General features: G+C 43.8%; 1 protein-coding gene across 1 annotated transcript in view; it reads right to left on the bottom strand.

Moving 5' to 3' along the window:
• Nucleotides 1–4818: 4818 nt before the first annotated feature.
• Nucleotides 4819–16447, bottom strand: part of FARS2 (phenylalanyl-tRNA synthetase 2, mitochondrial) — a 553641-nt gene continuing 542012 nt past the window's right edge. The window contains exon 9 of the mRNA XM_053223114.1: nucleotides 4819–4978. Within this exon, the coding sequence (XP_053079089.1) occupies nucleotides 4942–4978 (37 nt within the window). The 3' untranslated portion in view covers nucleotides 4819–4941. The remainder of the gene's footprint in view (nucleotides 4979–16447) is intronic.

Genomic DNA, 16447 nt, shown 5'->3' with positions numbered 1-16447 from the left:
ATATAAGTCACAGCCTCCAGCTCCTCACACCCAGGCACCTCCACAGGGCTCAGAACACAAAGGAAGGCTGGTCTCAGTCCTGATCATGGGGTTCATCATGATGAACCTCAGGGAGCATGGGCAGCATTTTCCCCTGAAGAATTGTTTATTCACTCATTTATTCGTTCATTCATTTAACAAGTATTCTGAAACAGTATTTCATAACTAGTACTATTCTAGACACTGGGATATTAACACCTGATCTGCAGCGAGGGAGTCAAGATGTGTTGTATGGAATCCAACTAACAATGCAAGGCAATGAGAGGAAAGCACAGAGGGGCACGGTCAGTCCCTATGGTTTTCTAGATCCAGGAAGCACTAATAAAAGGAGAGGGGGGGATGAAGGAGGGAAAAGAGAGCACAGGAATCCTTAATATACCCAGGAGAGTGTAAAACTGATGTCCATACCAAAATCTGCACATAGATGTTTATAGCAGCTTTATTTGTAAGTGACAAAACTTGGAAGCAGTCAAGACGTCCTTCAGTAACTGAATGGATAAATGAATTCTGGTATATGCAGACAATGGGATATTATTCAGTGCTAAAAAGAAATGAGCTATCAAGCCACAAAAAGACACAAAAGAAACCAAATGCATATCACCAAGTGAAAGAAGCCAATCTGGAAAGACTACACACTGGATGATTCCAACTCTGTGACATCCTGGAAGAGGCAAAACAATGGAGAGAGTAAAAAGGTGGGTGGTTGCCAAGGGTTTCGAGGAGAGGGGGATGAACAGGTGGAACACAAGGGAGTTTTAGGGCAGTGGAAATACTCTGTAGGACACTGCAATGATAGCAATCTGTGGAAACCCACAGAAGGTACAATTCCAAGAATAAACCTTAATCTAAGGGAAACTATGGACTTTGGGTGGTTTTCACGTGTCAGTGTAGATTCATCGATTGTAACAAATGTCCCACTCTGGTGGGGGTGTTGATGGTGGGGAAGGCTGCATGTATGTGGGGGGAGGGGGTATACAGGAAATCTCTGTACTTTCCTTTCGACTTTGCTGTGAACCTAAAACTGTTCTTAAAAAATAAACCCTATTTTTAAAAAAGAAGAAGAAAAAGAAAAGGTGGGAGGGAGGATGGGTTCTGCAGGAAATTGCTCTAAGGTTCTGAAATCCTTTTCCCTCCCTTTTCTGAAATGCAATGATGCTTACCAGCCACCAGCTTGCCTGCCTCTTGGTCCCCAGTTATGGAGATGACAGTGGTCTGTGATATGTGCCTCTGACTCAGTCACCTGGCCTGATGTCTGAATCCCCTGAAAGCTGCTCCCTGGTCCCATATTCTCTCTGGCAGGCGCCCAAAAGTCTCTGCTCCCTGTCCTACTAGAGTTTCTCCCCAGGCCCCACCAGAAGTAAGTGGACCCCTCAGCATCTGTAAGCAGGCATCTGGGGCTTCACTGTGTCTCTCTACTCTGCAGGGACTTCTGGGGCTCCAGCTTTTCCCAATTGTCAGCTTCCTCTGGGCTTCTTTCCCTATATCCCTATAGGTTTTGCTTTTTTTTTTTTTCAACCTCTTTTGACAATGACCCTGCCTCCATCTTCTGGAAAGAGCCTTGTAAAATCTGAGCTCAGCCCAGATCCCCTTAGGGTCAATAGGGATGTCTTCTGTGGCCTTGGGAGGGACTGTGTGTGGGCTGACTGGATGGGTTTTACTCCCCTTGGATTTGACTATTCAGAGTTTAAATTTGATCTTCTCAATGTAATTCTTCATGTATTCCTTCTTTTTAACATATTTTTATATATCCTTATATATAATTCTTACATATTTTTATATGCTTTTCTTTCCCCCTGAAGTCTAATATATATGTTCAGCCCTATGAATTCTCTGATGGCATTCTCCTTTCTACCAAGACTCCTACTGATTCTTCTAAGATCAAAAGTTAATTCAGATAGTAGCTCCCCTTAATGCTCCCTTTTTGCTTTTCATTGCATGGCTAATTCAAAATTTATGTGAAAATATTGTGAAATTTTTTAATGTTTATTTATTTATTTTGAGAGAGAGAGAGAGAGAAAGAACTCAAGCAGGGGAGGGGCAGAGAGAAAGGGAGAGAGTGAGAATATCAAGCAGGCTCTGCACTGCCAGCAAAGAGCCCAGTGCAGAGCTCCATCCCATGAACCATGAGATCAAGCCCTCAGCCGAAATCTATTCAGCCACCGAGGCACTCTGAAAATATTGTGAAATATTTAACAGGAAAATACTACCATGAAGTCAGACCTTATAATCACCACACTTTTCTTTTCTTTTTTTTTTCATTTTTTTTAATCTTTATTTTTGAGAGAGAGAGACAGCGTGTGAGCAGGGGAGGAGCAGAGGGAGAGGGAGACACAGAATCTGAAGCAGGCTCCAGGCTCTGAGCTGTCAGCACAGAGCCTGATGCAGGGCTCGAATTCACAAACCGTGAGATCATAACCTGAGCCGAAGTCAGACACTCAACCAACTGAGCCATCCAGGCGCCCCATCACCACACTTTTCTTTACACTGTTACTACATATGCATGCATCTCTACATGCCACATGGTATTGTTTTTTTCATGTCATCTTTATTGTAAATGAATTGCCATACCTGTATTCTTATGCACTTGCTTTTCTGAACTCAACATTACATTTTTTTATATTCACGCATGTTAATATATATAACTCCAGCTCATGCATTTTCACTACTGCCTAGTACTTCCTTATATAATTATATCACAACTGATATATCCATTGTTCTGCTGATGATCATTGTAAATGACTCGTTTTGGGGTTTTTTTTTTTTTTTTTTGGTTTGGTTTGGTTGTTTTGGAATTCAAAGAATGCTGCTATGAACATTCTAGAATAAGCCTTCTCTTCTATTTCAGTGTGGTGCATTATCCAAGAAATTTTTTTATTGTGAAACCATCTTTGGATTCTTAGGTGAAACGCAACTTGGTTACAATGTATTTTTATTTTTATAGATCACTGGATTTGGTTTGAAACTTTAACACAGACGCCTGCGGTTGCAGGTGCCAGGTGGCCGTTCCCAGGGCCAGGATAATCCTCCAAGAGCCTTGTATAATTTGGGGAGGGGGGCGCAGTATAACCAACTCCTTCGGGACTATTCCAAACACACCTCCCACGGTGCACGCCTCCTCCTCAGAGATATGCTCCACCCCGCTCCAGGCCCCTGGCTGATGTTCATTCTCTAGTTTTGGAACAGAGTAAAATGACAGCTGCCACATCGAGGTCCCTCTCCTCCCAGCTGGGTCCATTGCCAGGGTAACTGCTTCTCCTCCTGTCCCTTCACTGAGTCTCTAGGCCATTTGCCGCAAGAGTCAAAATCCCACCTGGTGTCTACTACGCTCACCTTGCCACCTCCAGGGCAGCTGAAGAAAGTGTCACCTACATGGCCAGGTGCTGCTTGGCAGGTAGAGGTTGTTAATGCTGGGGGACTCAACCTGTGAAAGAGACACATCCCATCTCACTGAGAGATGACAGAACACTTCAATAAGTACGTTTTCTTTCTGAGGACATAGGGACTTGCAAGGGAGCTAATGTAGTGGAGTCTATTTTGAGAAACTGGGGGAGGGGGAGGGGAGTGGGCTTCCAGGGTCTGCCTCTTTTACTCTCCCCCCTTTAAACAAATTGGCAACGATTGTGCTTCATGCTGTAGGGGGAGTGTGCAGTAGTGTCCACCACCAGAGTAATTCCCTTCTGATTTTTATTATTTTGTAGGAAACCCTAATTACTTGGGGAAAGGGAATTCAAAGCACCCTGAAGAAATGCAAAGGAAGAAAGAACCACGCAGGATTAAAAGAAATGCCCTTGGCACATCTGCCATTGACAAAGCCAGGCGTGCATCTCAGAGAGGAGAATAAACCCCAGAAAGGGAAGAGCCACAGTGGGTGTCCAGCCCGATAGGCCCATAGGGAGACGCACGGGGTTTCTTTGCCCCTGGCATGGCATAGGACCAGCAGCAGCCAGATGCTGTCCATGGTCCTGTCCACAGCAGCCTGGGCGTGCAGGCCCCCGGGTGCCAGACAGACACCCCTGGGCCAGTCAGCATTTTGCTCAACCCTGAAGCCGGGGAGGGGAGAGGCCCCGGGAACAAGCCCAGTTACACTTTTCAGCTGCCTGAGTGGAGATTCAGAATTAGGAATGCATCATAGAAAATGTGACGTGATATATATTTTTGCACACTCAGGCTGTAGGCCACGAGTCACCCTTGCCACACCTTGTTAAGTGGTGAATCCTGTCATTCTGTGTGTCATTAGTCCAGAGCCATAACTAAGGCTGTGGCTGGTTTGTGGCTGCAAGATGCAGACAAGTCACCTGGGGGAAAGCAGCAGAGCCCCGAATTCCCATCCTGCAAACTCACACCCAAGGACCAGTAGTGACCCACCTAAAGATCCAGCTCTCAGGCTCTGTGAGGCTTTTCAGGCTGTGAAAAGCCAGTGGGGACGTGGAAAATCCAGTGAGGAGCAGGGTGGTAGAGGCTCTAGAGCTTTCCGTGAACAGCCGGGAGCAACATATTCTCAGGCCCTGAGAATCCCCACAAGTAATGAGTCGGGCAGCAGTGGGGTCTTGTGGGGGATCGGGCATGTGTGTTTGAGACCCTTCAGTTTCTCCATGACCATGATAATCATACTATTATGCCTCCAGTGTGTTTCCTGTTGGGACCCCTGTGAGTTCGTGTGGCAGGGACATTTGAAACTCCACAGGCTGAATGTAATTAGATGCAATGGAACACGCTGGTGGTTCTATTTTATTAAAGAAAAATGGAAATAAATTCACCTCAGAGGAAAGATCAAACCATGAAGTCATACAGAAAAAGGAACGGACCAGAAGGTTCTCTGCGCTGTGCTTGGCGCTGGTTCTTCGGGTTAACAGACTGTCTTTTAAAGCCACTTTCTTTTTTCTCTCTTTTTTTGAACTAATTCTATCCAACCATCCAGCACAGATTCAGAACTGTTAACCTGGAAAAGAGGGGACATGTGGAGGTCGCCTTGGTAACTAGCGCCTGTGCAGTCTGTAGCTCCTGCCCCTGGCAGATCGGAACAGAGCGCGTCTGAATTGATCTTGCTGCTCAGCTCTTGCCCTCTTTGCCTGGAGGCATCAAGCAAGGTTTAGAAAGATGAGCACCAAACACCCCCATGTTCAGAGGACCATCTCTGCCTGGCGACACAGCCCCTGCTTCTCCCTCAGGATTTCAACTTCGCTCATTAGTGTCGGTGGCAAATCTGCCTTTTTTCCCCTATGTTATTCTCAAGTCTCTGTTTAGATCATCAGAAATTTTTTTTGATGTAAAATAGTACCCTTTGACCCAGAATCTAGTGAAATGAACTAATCCACAAGATGGAAAAGGCTGTATGCCTGAAGATGTTCACTGCAGCATTTTTTATAAGAGTGACAGATAGCAACTTACATATACAGAATAAGAGGGGGATTATATACCTTGTAGTATATATATGAGAAATATGCAATTATGCAGTCAACAAATTATAACTATGTGGCAACAGAATAAAATACATCTCACAATCCTAAACTTGAAAAGACTACAACATTATACATTAGTTGGTTTTATATATATATATATATATATATATGCACAGGACAAAGGACTAGAAAAGAATGCACAAGAGTATTTGTTGTTGTTTTAGATGGGTGACTTCAGGCATGATTTCCCCTCACTTTTGTAATTAATAAAATGAATAGCATTCTTAACTTCTCCAAATATAAACCAATATCATAGTTATTTTAAAAGACCTCTCACCAGTTTTTTTTTAAACTAAACCTGTTAGGTATGGGGCCAAGTAAGTCAAGAAAGATTAAAAGCTGAACTTTTTCAAATTTGCAAGAAGATCTCTTTTCACCTGAGCAATAAATCTGTTATTCTCCTTATTCCTGTTTTGTTTCTGTTTTTTTTCTTTTTAGGCAAAATGCTTATTTTTCTTATCTATTCATTTTATTTAACGCTGTCTCTCATGCTACCTTTGGACCTCTATTGTCACATCAATGATGGCCCCTGTTTCCTCAACTGCAGGCTCCAAAAACCATTGCATGTTAAGACAGAAGGGATGTTAGAATTCATTTCCCTAGTGTTCCTCAAACTGGGGTCAATTGTGGGTGGAGAGAGAGAGGACCCTGTTTTCACTTCTTCGGTTTACTCTGCGTTGATCACTATATAATATGCTATAAGCATAAAGCATTTTTATTTAGTTTTATGTTATACATATTTAAGTGTTATTACAATAGAAATATTTTCAGTCAACACTAGGGAGCATGAATATTTTCTTTCTTTTTTCTTTATGAGGGGCAAGTCCTCATTAAGCCTTCCCCTGTCTTCAAGTGATAAGGACCCTGAGTGCAAGGGAGGAGAATAACTGGGTTCTGTTCCCTCTGGAATGGGGACACTAAGACCTGTTCAGTGCTTAACTATCCCATGCAGGGTTTAGAAGTGCCAGCTGGGATTGGCCTATCAGACTCTACATCACAGGTCTGAGAGCTCAGTGAGGGTTGTGGCTTTATAGTGATGGAATTTCCATAACCAGCCTAGACCTCTGCTCTGACCTCTAGATTTACCTACTGGGCTACACACCTGACATCTCTTCTTGGACATCTTAAACTTGACACAGGTCAAACAGAACACTTAGTCCTTCCCACTGACAAGGATCCCCTCCTTTACCAAATTGTAGTTAGGCTCCTCTGAACTTTCTTCTCAACTTCCTTGGCCTTGGCTGGTTGCCCTTGGTTTGTGAGCCCAGAATAGCAAGAAGTCTTCCAACCCATTCAGCAAGAATTCTCCTACCCTTGACACCTAATCAAGTTCCTCTTAATAATTTTCCACAAACTGACCCCCTTGCCCTGCCTATCAGATGTAAATCACCAGTTACCCTATTGTATTGGAGTTGAATTTAACCCCTCTCCACCATTGCAATAGTCTTGAATAAAGTTCCCCTGCTGGTTTAAGTCTGTCCTGTACAGTTTCTCTTGGACACCTCCCATACTCCCCAAACACGTATACTTCCGGTTTTCTCTACCAGCCACCCAGCTGCTTGAGCCATGAAACCCAGGGGCCATCCCTGATGCCACCCCTACCCCTGTTCTTTGCATCCAAGCAATCCATCTTGAATCCCTTCTCTCTCCCTCTCTCTCTCCCTCTCTCCCTACCCTAGTCCCAGGTACTATGATCTCCAGCCTATATGCCTGAAACCTCTAGCTGGTCTCCCAATTCTAGTTTGGCCCCCTGAAATCCATTCTATACAAGGCAGCAAAAGCAAACTTGTTATACGATAAATAAGATCATGGCTCTCTCCTGCTCAGAACTTCGAAGAGCTTTTCATTTCTCTGAGATTGGAAACCAGGCTCCTCACCTGACTACAAAGCCTTATGAGATTGGCCCAAGCCCCCCTTCTTGGCCTCATCTGATTGTTATATATTTATGTGTCTGCTTATCTGTCTTTGTGTTTCCTTCCCACTAGAATGTAAGTGCCATGAGGGTAGAGCCATGTCATTCTTGTTTGCTGTCATCTTTACATACCTATGACCATGCCTGGCTTGTGTTCGTTCTCAACCACAATTTGTTAAATGACCTAATTTAACCTTGGGTTGAAATTGACTTTCAGAGAACCCCTTTAGTCACCTATTCCACATGACACTCATGTACAAACCAAGAGCCTAGTTTTCCTGATGGGTCCCAGGGTCTTGTCTGCTCCAAGGTGCAAGGTGTATGTCCACCTTGCCACAGCCAAATGCAGGCTGGTTTGTAGCAGAGAAACACATATCTTTTATGTTAGCCTGAAAGTAGGACTGAATGTCCTTATATTCTGTGTCACAAAGTGGGAAGGGGGGGTCACATGACATTGACATTGTGTGGGCTGTGGGCAGGTGATCTTGTTCCATAGTCCACTGTAAACCATGAGTTCTGAGAACTTGAAATGCATCCAAAGTGGAGCACCTGGATGGCTCAGTCAGTTGAGCATCTGATTCTTGGTTTCAGCTCAGATCAGGATCTCATAGTTCGTGAGTTCGAGGCCCACATTGGGCTCGGTGCTGACAGTGTGGATCCTGCTTAGGATTCTCTCCTCCCTCTCTCTCTGCCCCTACCCCTACTTCTCTCTCTTAAATAAATAAACTTAAAAAATGATTCTTAAAAAAAAGAATGCATCCAAAGTGATATTTGAGGAATTTTATATATCTTCAGTCCAACTGCAAAGAATTTCTATATTTTATTTCCATTGAAAAAGGTCAGTAGGAATAAAATTAAGCATAAAAAATTCTTTTTTTTTTCCAGCTTGTAACTAAAAGGCTTTGCAGGTAAGCAATAGATTTTGCTGAAAGTGGTTGTTTTATGGATGTCTGGTCTCTGGGATCCCCTGCTCATCTCTGGGATTCCCTAGCATACCCCACCAGAAGTGGTGAGAGATATCCTCAAGAAATTCTCATGGCTTCAAAGCATGGCCTTGCTCTTTTCAGGTTAAACAGTTTCAAATGTGGTTACATCAGGCTTATTCAACAGATAACAGGACAGAGGGGACAAGGGCTGGGTGAGGTCTTTGAATAGGCGAAGTCCTTGGGTAGTCGTGTGCACAACTGGTCTACACAACTAGCAGGGGTATGGGTGCTGACATGCATGGGGGGCAGACAAGGCACTGGGAGCTTCAAGATCTCTCTTCTCATTGTTTCCATGTTCCAAGTTAATTGGGAATTGAGGTTAGGTCCCGAGTGCATGTAGGGGGAAGAGGGTGTTGGAGGCTTCAAGAGAGACAAGGTGTAAAATGACTATGTAGGATAGGGAAGAATGCTGACTGACAATGTGTAGTAGAATCTGGCAGTGCTGAGGGGTGCATGAGGTCTATGGTCATGAATTTCGAGTGATGCTTGTCTGTACTGGTTGGCCTTTTCTTCCAGGAACAGAAAGTTGTTTGGGCGTGTGTACAGAGTAGGTGGAGAGATGCCGACGAGCAGGCGAGCGGTTTTGCCAGGCAAGTGTGATGAAGAAAGGGAGGGCAGCCAAGTTATAAATATTTGTCAGTGAGTGATTAAAATAATGGAATATGGGGTGTTTCCACTGTAAGATTTTTTTGTGCCATTCGATTAGTTACCATGTCCATAATTGCTAATATTTTTTAATTAGAAAAGAAAAGAGTAAAGTAGATGTCGGTCAGATTAAGAACAAGTCAGTCCAGGGAGGTAAGTACTGAGGTGATCTCCAGTCCAACCTCCACTCCTGTCAGATGCTGGTCCCATCTCTCTCCTCCTTGGGGTACAAGTATCACCGACACAAGGATTGAGGGGCCCGCTCTAGGGTCTCCTGGGCCTCTGAATGGGTTTATTGTCAGAGTGTATCTGGCTCTCTAGGGCCTGGATCCCACTCTTCTTAAGATCAAGTCCACTCCTCACTCTTTCTGAGGTAAAATATGAGTCAATACACCAAAGGTAGGAGGCTCAGGAGACTTTCTATCTGTCAGGGACTGAATTGTATCCTCCCCCCCCCAAAATTAATATGAATCCTAACCTTTAGTACCTCAGCTGACCGTATGTGGAGATAGGGTCTCTAAAGAGGTAATGAAGGTAAAATGAGGTCATTGGGATGGGCCCTAATCCAATCTGACTGGTGTCTTCATAAGAAGAGGGGATCAGAATGCTGACACATAACCACACTGAGGGAAGATTGTGTGAAGACACAGGGAGAAGACGACCATGTACAAGCCAGGGAGAGAGGCCTCAGAAGGAACCAACCAGCCTCCAGAACTCTTATTTTAGCCACCCAGTTTATGGTACTCTGTCCTAGCCACCTGTGAAAACTAATATACCATCCAAACTAGGTGGGCTGTCTTCTAGAAGATTACTAAACTATGTCAAATATTTCAAAACTGTTTTTATGAAATACAAGCTGAAATGTTTCAGCAGTGTCTCCTCCTTTGCACACTTAGATGTAAGTGAATTACTGGCCCATGTCTTTGTAGGTTTAAGCATACGGTATCCAGTTTATTTCATATGTGTTTACTTTTGCCTCACTGAATTCTTTCATTATTTACATTAAGTCCCAAAATGAGCTCTTCATCTAATGTTAAGGAAAGATTAAAATCATTTCATCAGGTAAGTAAATAAGTAAATCAGATGAAACCCCACTGAAATTGGAAGTCATCATGTTGGGGTCAAGTTTGTCCCATTCAGAGTGATAGTATACATATGGAATGGCATAAACGAGATGTATTACTAACTGTGTGTGTGTGTGCGTGTGTGTACTGATGTATAAACTCTGGAAAGATTAAAAAAAAAAACCCAACTATGTGAACATGCTGGAGAGTGGACAGAAACAGGCAGAAACTGGAAGGGCACTGCCTCTGGGTAGAATGGGCATTTGTCTGGCTCTCAGCAGGACACTCCCTGGTTGGCAGGCAGAATAGCTGGAGTTGAGGCAGAAAACCCAGTCTTATTGCCTACTCCCTCAGAGCAGGGAGAAGGGCTGCCTGAGCTGCTAGAAAACAAAGGGAGAAATGCCAGATAGGAGGAAGCCAGTGAGGGGAACCCTGACATCTGCATATAAACTGCCCCCAGGTCCATGGCTGTCCTCTGAACTGAGCTTGCATGGAAAAGAATCCAGAGAACCTGGGAGGAGGAGGCGTGGAGTATAGGGTGGGGGCGGGGAAGGGCGGGCATAAAGGAGAAGACAGGATGGTGTAGCCAATGTGGAAAACAGTATGGAGGTTCCTCAAAAAATTAAAAATAGAACTACCGTATCATCCGGTAATTCCACTACTGGGTACCTCCCCCAAAGACTGTGAAAATACTAATCTGAAAAGTTATATGCACCCCCATGTTTATTGCAGCATTATTTTTACCACAGCCAAATTATGGAAACAGCCCAAGTGTCTATCAATAGATGAATGGATGAAGAAGTATGGTATATGATACACACACACACAGAAATATATACACAATGGAATATTATTCAGCCATAAAAAGAATGAAATCTTGCCATTTGCAATGACATGGATAGAGGGTATAATGCTAAGTCAATCAGAGAAAGACAAATACTGTATGATTTCACATAAAGGTGGAATTTAAGAAATAAAACCAACTAACAAAGAAAAAAAGAGACAAACCAAAAAAATAGACTCTTAACTGTAGAAAACAAACTGGATGAAATAGGTTAAGGGGATTAAGAGTACATTTCCCAGGGTGGGGGAGAAGGAAAAAAAAAAAAGAATACATTTCCCATGATGAGTACTGAATGATGTACAGAATTGTTGAATCAATATATTATACACTAAACTCAGTATACATTGTATGTTAACTATACTGTAATTAAAGTTTTTAAAAAAGAAGACTTAGGAGATGTCAAAAGTTGAGCTCTTGGGGAGCATGTTCTTCCAACTACAGTGGAATTAATCTAGAAACCAACATTTTGAAAATCCCCAAATAGCTTCAATGGACCTTATTGGCACAATTGATGAATTTTGAATATGGACAGAAGATTAGGCAATAATATTTATCCATGTGGAATTTCCAGATTTGTACAGTTAGGCTGTGGTTATACAAAAGATGGTCCCTGTTCTTGAGAAATATCTGCTGGATATTTATAGCAAGATGGAACCGTATGGGGGAGAGAGGATGATAAAGCCAATGGGATCCATGGGAACAAGTAGTAAATCTGAGGAAAGGTATACAGGAGTTCCTTGTACTATTTTTGCAACTTTTATGGAAGTTTAAAATTATATCAATAGAAAAACATTTAAAAACCTAATTCTGATCCTATCCATCTCCTTTGCTTCCATTTCCCTCTTGAAAAGTCTGTATTAGACATCTGAGGCAAGACTTTCCATCACATGTGTTGTTTCTTCCCTACTTGAGCGGGGAATCGGCAAGGTTGGGACTGTGCCCAAACAGCAGGCAAGGGTTTTGTCTCCCACCATCTGGTTGCCCTCAGCCGGCCCCACTTCCAGGCACCAGCTCACTGTTATTTGGCTTTTAAGTAGCCAGGCCCCTGTGTTCAACTGCAAAGCTAATCACAGAAAGCCAGCAGCAGGGATTAGTGTCCACTAGATAAATGACCAGCAGCTATTGTCATATTGTTCAAAGGGTAGAAACCTCTAGATAGGAAAGGTGAAGAACAATTGTGTCTGAATAATGAATTTGTGGGTGGTGGGGTGTGAGAGAGTATTCAGAGAAGGATGAAGAGGGAAGGGAAAGGTTACTTTAGCCCATATCTCACAGGAGGGAAGAAAGGAGGGCCAGCATTTCTGGCGCATTCCCCACACGCCAGGCTCTATATGCTCTGTTGCGTCTGAAGTAGACAAGAGCTCTGTGCACTTGTCCTTCTGAATCACCTTTCACTGCTTTCCCATGTTTGGGAGAAGTTCCCCCTGTTGTGTCTATGTGGCCTGACTCATCCCACAAGAGAATGTGAGGATGCCAGAACCTGTCTACCTCAGTCTTCCTTGCAGTGTCATGGGGCCTGTGACCCAGTCCCCCAGTCAGATGCACCAGCCTGGAGTCTCAGGGACCCGAGGCCAGAGTGGCTGCAGGAGACAGAGACCCTGGGCAAAAGGGCAGTGTCTGTGCGGTGGTGGGTCCTCACAGTGAGGTTAGAGGTGTGGCTCCCACACTCTTTGCCTTTCACCCAGCACCTCCCCCCACCCCTGCCACACCTCTGTATGTACTCTTTTTTTATTGTGGTAAAATACACACAATATAAAGTTTACTATCAAAACCATTTTTTTTTTTGAGAAAAAGAGAGAAAGAGAGTTCATAAGCAGAGTAAGAGCAGAGGGAGAGAGAATCTTAAGCAGACCCCATGCCCAGCGAGGATCTCACAAACGTGAGGTCATGACCTGAACCAAAATCAAGAGTCAGACGCTTAACCAACTGAGCCACCCAAGCACCCAAAACCATTTTCAATTGTAGTGGCATCAAGCACTTTCTCGGTGTTATACAACCATCACCACCAACTAGTTCTAGAATTTCTTTATCGCCTCTGATGGAAACCCTATACCCATTAAGCAATTTCTTTCCACTCCTCACCTGTCCACACCCTAGCCCCTGACAACCGCTAATCTGAATTCTGTCCCTATGGATCTGCTCATTGGATACTTCACATGAATGGAATCGTTATGGGATCTTTCGTGTCTGGCTTCTGTCAATAAACACAATGTTTCCAGGGTTCACCCATGTTGTAGCATGTTATCAGAACTTCATTCCTTTTTATGGCTGAATAATATTCTGTTGTATGTTTGTTTATTCATTCATCCACTGATAGACATTTAGATTGTTTCTAACTTTTGGCTGTTGTGAGTAGAGCTGTTGCAAATAGTCATGTAGAAGTGTTTGAACACCTGTGTTCAGTTCTTTGGGGTTTATACCTGGGAATGGAATTGGTGGGTCATACGGTTTTAACTTACAGGGGAGCAGTCCCACTTTTTCCCTCAGCATCTTTTTAATACCCCCTTTTTCCCCTCCTTGATATGAACATGTTTTGTTTTTTTTTTTCTGCTGCTTGTTACTAAGAACTCTGACTAATGCCTCATTCCCATCTCACTGATGGGAAAACTGAGGCTCAGGGAGATTGAGTTATCTGTCCAGGCTCCTGGCTGGTAGGTGCTTGATCCAGGCCACAAACCCTGTAACAGTGTAGTGGCAAGACTCTGGGACAATGAGATTCCCTTTGTGTCTTACTTCCTGCATGATATGGTGCAGTGGTTCCCACTAGGGGGTCCCTGGAGGCCAGGGTCTCCGTGATTTAGTGGCAGGAGTCTAGGAGCTGTTCTGAATATTTCACAAAGCTTAATGGAAAACTCCACATTCCCACAATGAGGCTATTCAGGCTATCTAAAATGTCAGGTTTCTTTGCTTTTGGAAGGAATTAAATCAACCTAGGGTAGTAATAAGGGTTATCTCCTGCTGATCAGCAGACTCTGGCTGGCAGTTATGTATATTTTTGATTAATTTAAAAATGGGAAAATGAATAAATTATTACTTGATAAATGCAGTTGTTTGGTAGATAAAAATCTCTTAAAACATGGGGTCCTGGGGGGAAAAAAGTAACAAATGACTTTCTTGGTAGTAAAAAAAAAAATGGTGAAAGCATTGGCCTGGTAGGAAGATGTCTGAGGCTAAGCCTGTAGCTCTGGGTTTGGCCTCCGTTGTACCACCAACAGTCAGGCCTCATGGAAGTGACGGAATCTATGAAGACTTCAGTTTCCAACTCTCTACCATAAGGAGTGGCTTGCTGTGCTACCGTGGTTCTGACCTTGACAAGGAATGAGGCAATGAAGAGTGAGAGAGTTCATTTCTTCTAGGTGCCACAGCATGGTCTGGCCTCCCAAAGAAGCCAGACATGGAGCTCAGCTTCCCCCAGGATCTCAGTGTGGTCAGAGACAATAGATCCAGCAGAGAAAACCTGTAGGCAAAGGACACCACCGTCTCTTTCCAGACCCCTCCCCTGCAGTATCCTCCCCACTGTTCTCAGCCCAGGGTCTTTATCTCTCTTTCCCATCTCCTTTCTATGTCAACCCTCTCCACCCCTCTGCTGTGTCCCACAGGGATCACTGCCTGGCTCCTTGTGGTCATGCCCACCTGCTTCCCTGGCCATCTTCCCAGGTCATGGATGTGTTCTCTTGCTCTTAGCCTGCAGTCATGTCACCAGAGCTCTCCAGTGCATCTCTCACCATCCTTAAAACCACGGCCCTCCAAAGGCAAGGAAATTAAAAGCAAAAATGAACTATTGGGGCCTCATCAAGATAAAAAGCTTCTGCACTGCCAAGGAAACAATCAACAAAACTAAAAGGCAACCTATGGAATGGGAGAAGATATTTGCAAATGACATATCAGACAAAGGGCTAGTACCCAAATGCTATAAAAAAACTCATCAAACTCCACACCTGAAAAACAAATAATCCAGTGAAGAAATGTGCAGAAGTCATGAATAGACACTTTTCTAAAGAAGACATCCAGATGGCCAACAGACACATGAAAAGATTCTCAACATCACTCCTCATCAGGGAAATACAAATCAAAACCACACTCAGATACCACCTCACGCCAGTCAGAGTGGCTAAAATGAACAAATCAGGAGGCTATTGATGCTGGAGAGGATGTGGAGAAATGGGAACACTCTTGCACTGTTGGTGGGAATGCAAACTGGTGCAGCCACTCTGGAAAACAGTATGGAGGTTCCTCAAAAAATTACAAATAGATCTACCCTATGACCCAGCAATAGCATTGCTAGGAATCTACCCAAGGGATACAGGAGTGCTGATGCATAGGGGCACATGTACCCCAATGTTTATATCAGCACTTTCAATAATAGCCAAATTATGGACAGAGCCTAACTGTACATCAACAGATGAATGGATAAAGAAGATGTGGTTTATATATACAATGAAATACTACTTGGCAATGAGAAAGAATGAAATCTGGCCATTTGCAGCAACGCGGATGGAACTGGAGGGTATTATGCTAAGTGAAATAAGTCGGTCAGAGAAAGACAGATACCATATGTTTTCACTCATATGTGGATCTTGAGAAACTTAACAGAAGTCCATGGGGTCAGGGAAGGGGGAAAAAAGTTACAAACAGAGAGGGAGGGAGGCAAACCATAAGAGACTCTTAAAAACTGAGAACAAACTGAGGGTTGATGGGGGTGGAGAAGAGGGGAAAGTGGGTGATGGGCATTGAGGAGGGCACTTGTTGGGATGAGCATTGGGTGTTGTATGGAAGCCAATTTGACAATAAAATATATTTTTAAAAAAACCCGGGGCCCTGCCACTAAAAGCCACATGAAGCCCCCCACCTGGGCCCAGCTGCTTCCCACCTCCAAGCCTTTGGATCAACCACAATTGCAATCTTGACATTAAACCTCAGAAAGTGACCAAGGGTTTAGCATTTTGATTTCTGGTGATATGCAGTCCCTGACAACAAATATGGTAAGCCCCTGTGAATCAGAACACTGGTTTCTCTGTGGTTTTGAACAAGTTCTTCCACTTTGTCTCCATACTGAATGCTCTCATCACTGGAAAGAATATTTGCCATCTACCTCACCATGAGTTATGGACATAAATAAATGAACATTTGTAAAGAGCTTAAAAGCGCTAGAAGAAAAGGCATGGGCTGTGAGTAAACACACTTCATAAAGCGTCAGCTCTGGAGGGCCATCTTTCATGTCATGAATACTGACATCCTTGACTGATTAATCCACAAAGGGATGTTGGCCACCCTCACTGACAAACACCCTGGCAGAAAGGTCATGAGGGGTGAGCCCTGTGGGAAGTGGAGTTGTTAGTCGAGTGGCTTCGGTATCTAGCACACCCAGGCTGCCCTCCACAGCCTCATCCTGCCTGGACTAGCCTCTACACACTCTGTTCAGTTTGGACCCCAAGTTTCAGCTTAACTAGTCCCTGTAGTTTCTGACTGCCAAGTAGCTGCATGACATTGGGCCAGTC

This window comes from Acinonyx jubatus, chromosome B2, assembly GCF_027475565.1.
Source record: "Acinonyx jubatus isolate Ajub_Pintada_27869175 chromosome B2, VMU_Ajub_asm_v1.0, whole genome shotgun sequence".
In the NCBI taxonomy this organism is placed as follows: Eukaryota; Metazoa; Chordata; class Mammalia; order Carnivora; family Felidae; genus Acinonyx; species Acinonyx jubatus.
The sequence above is the reverse complement of the archived record's forward strand: the minus strand, read 5'-3'. Positions and strand labels throughout refer to the sequence as shown.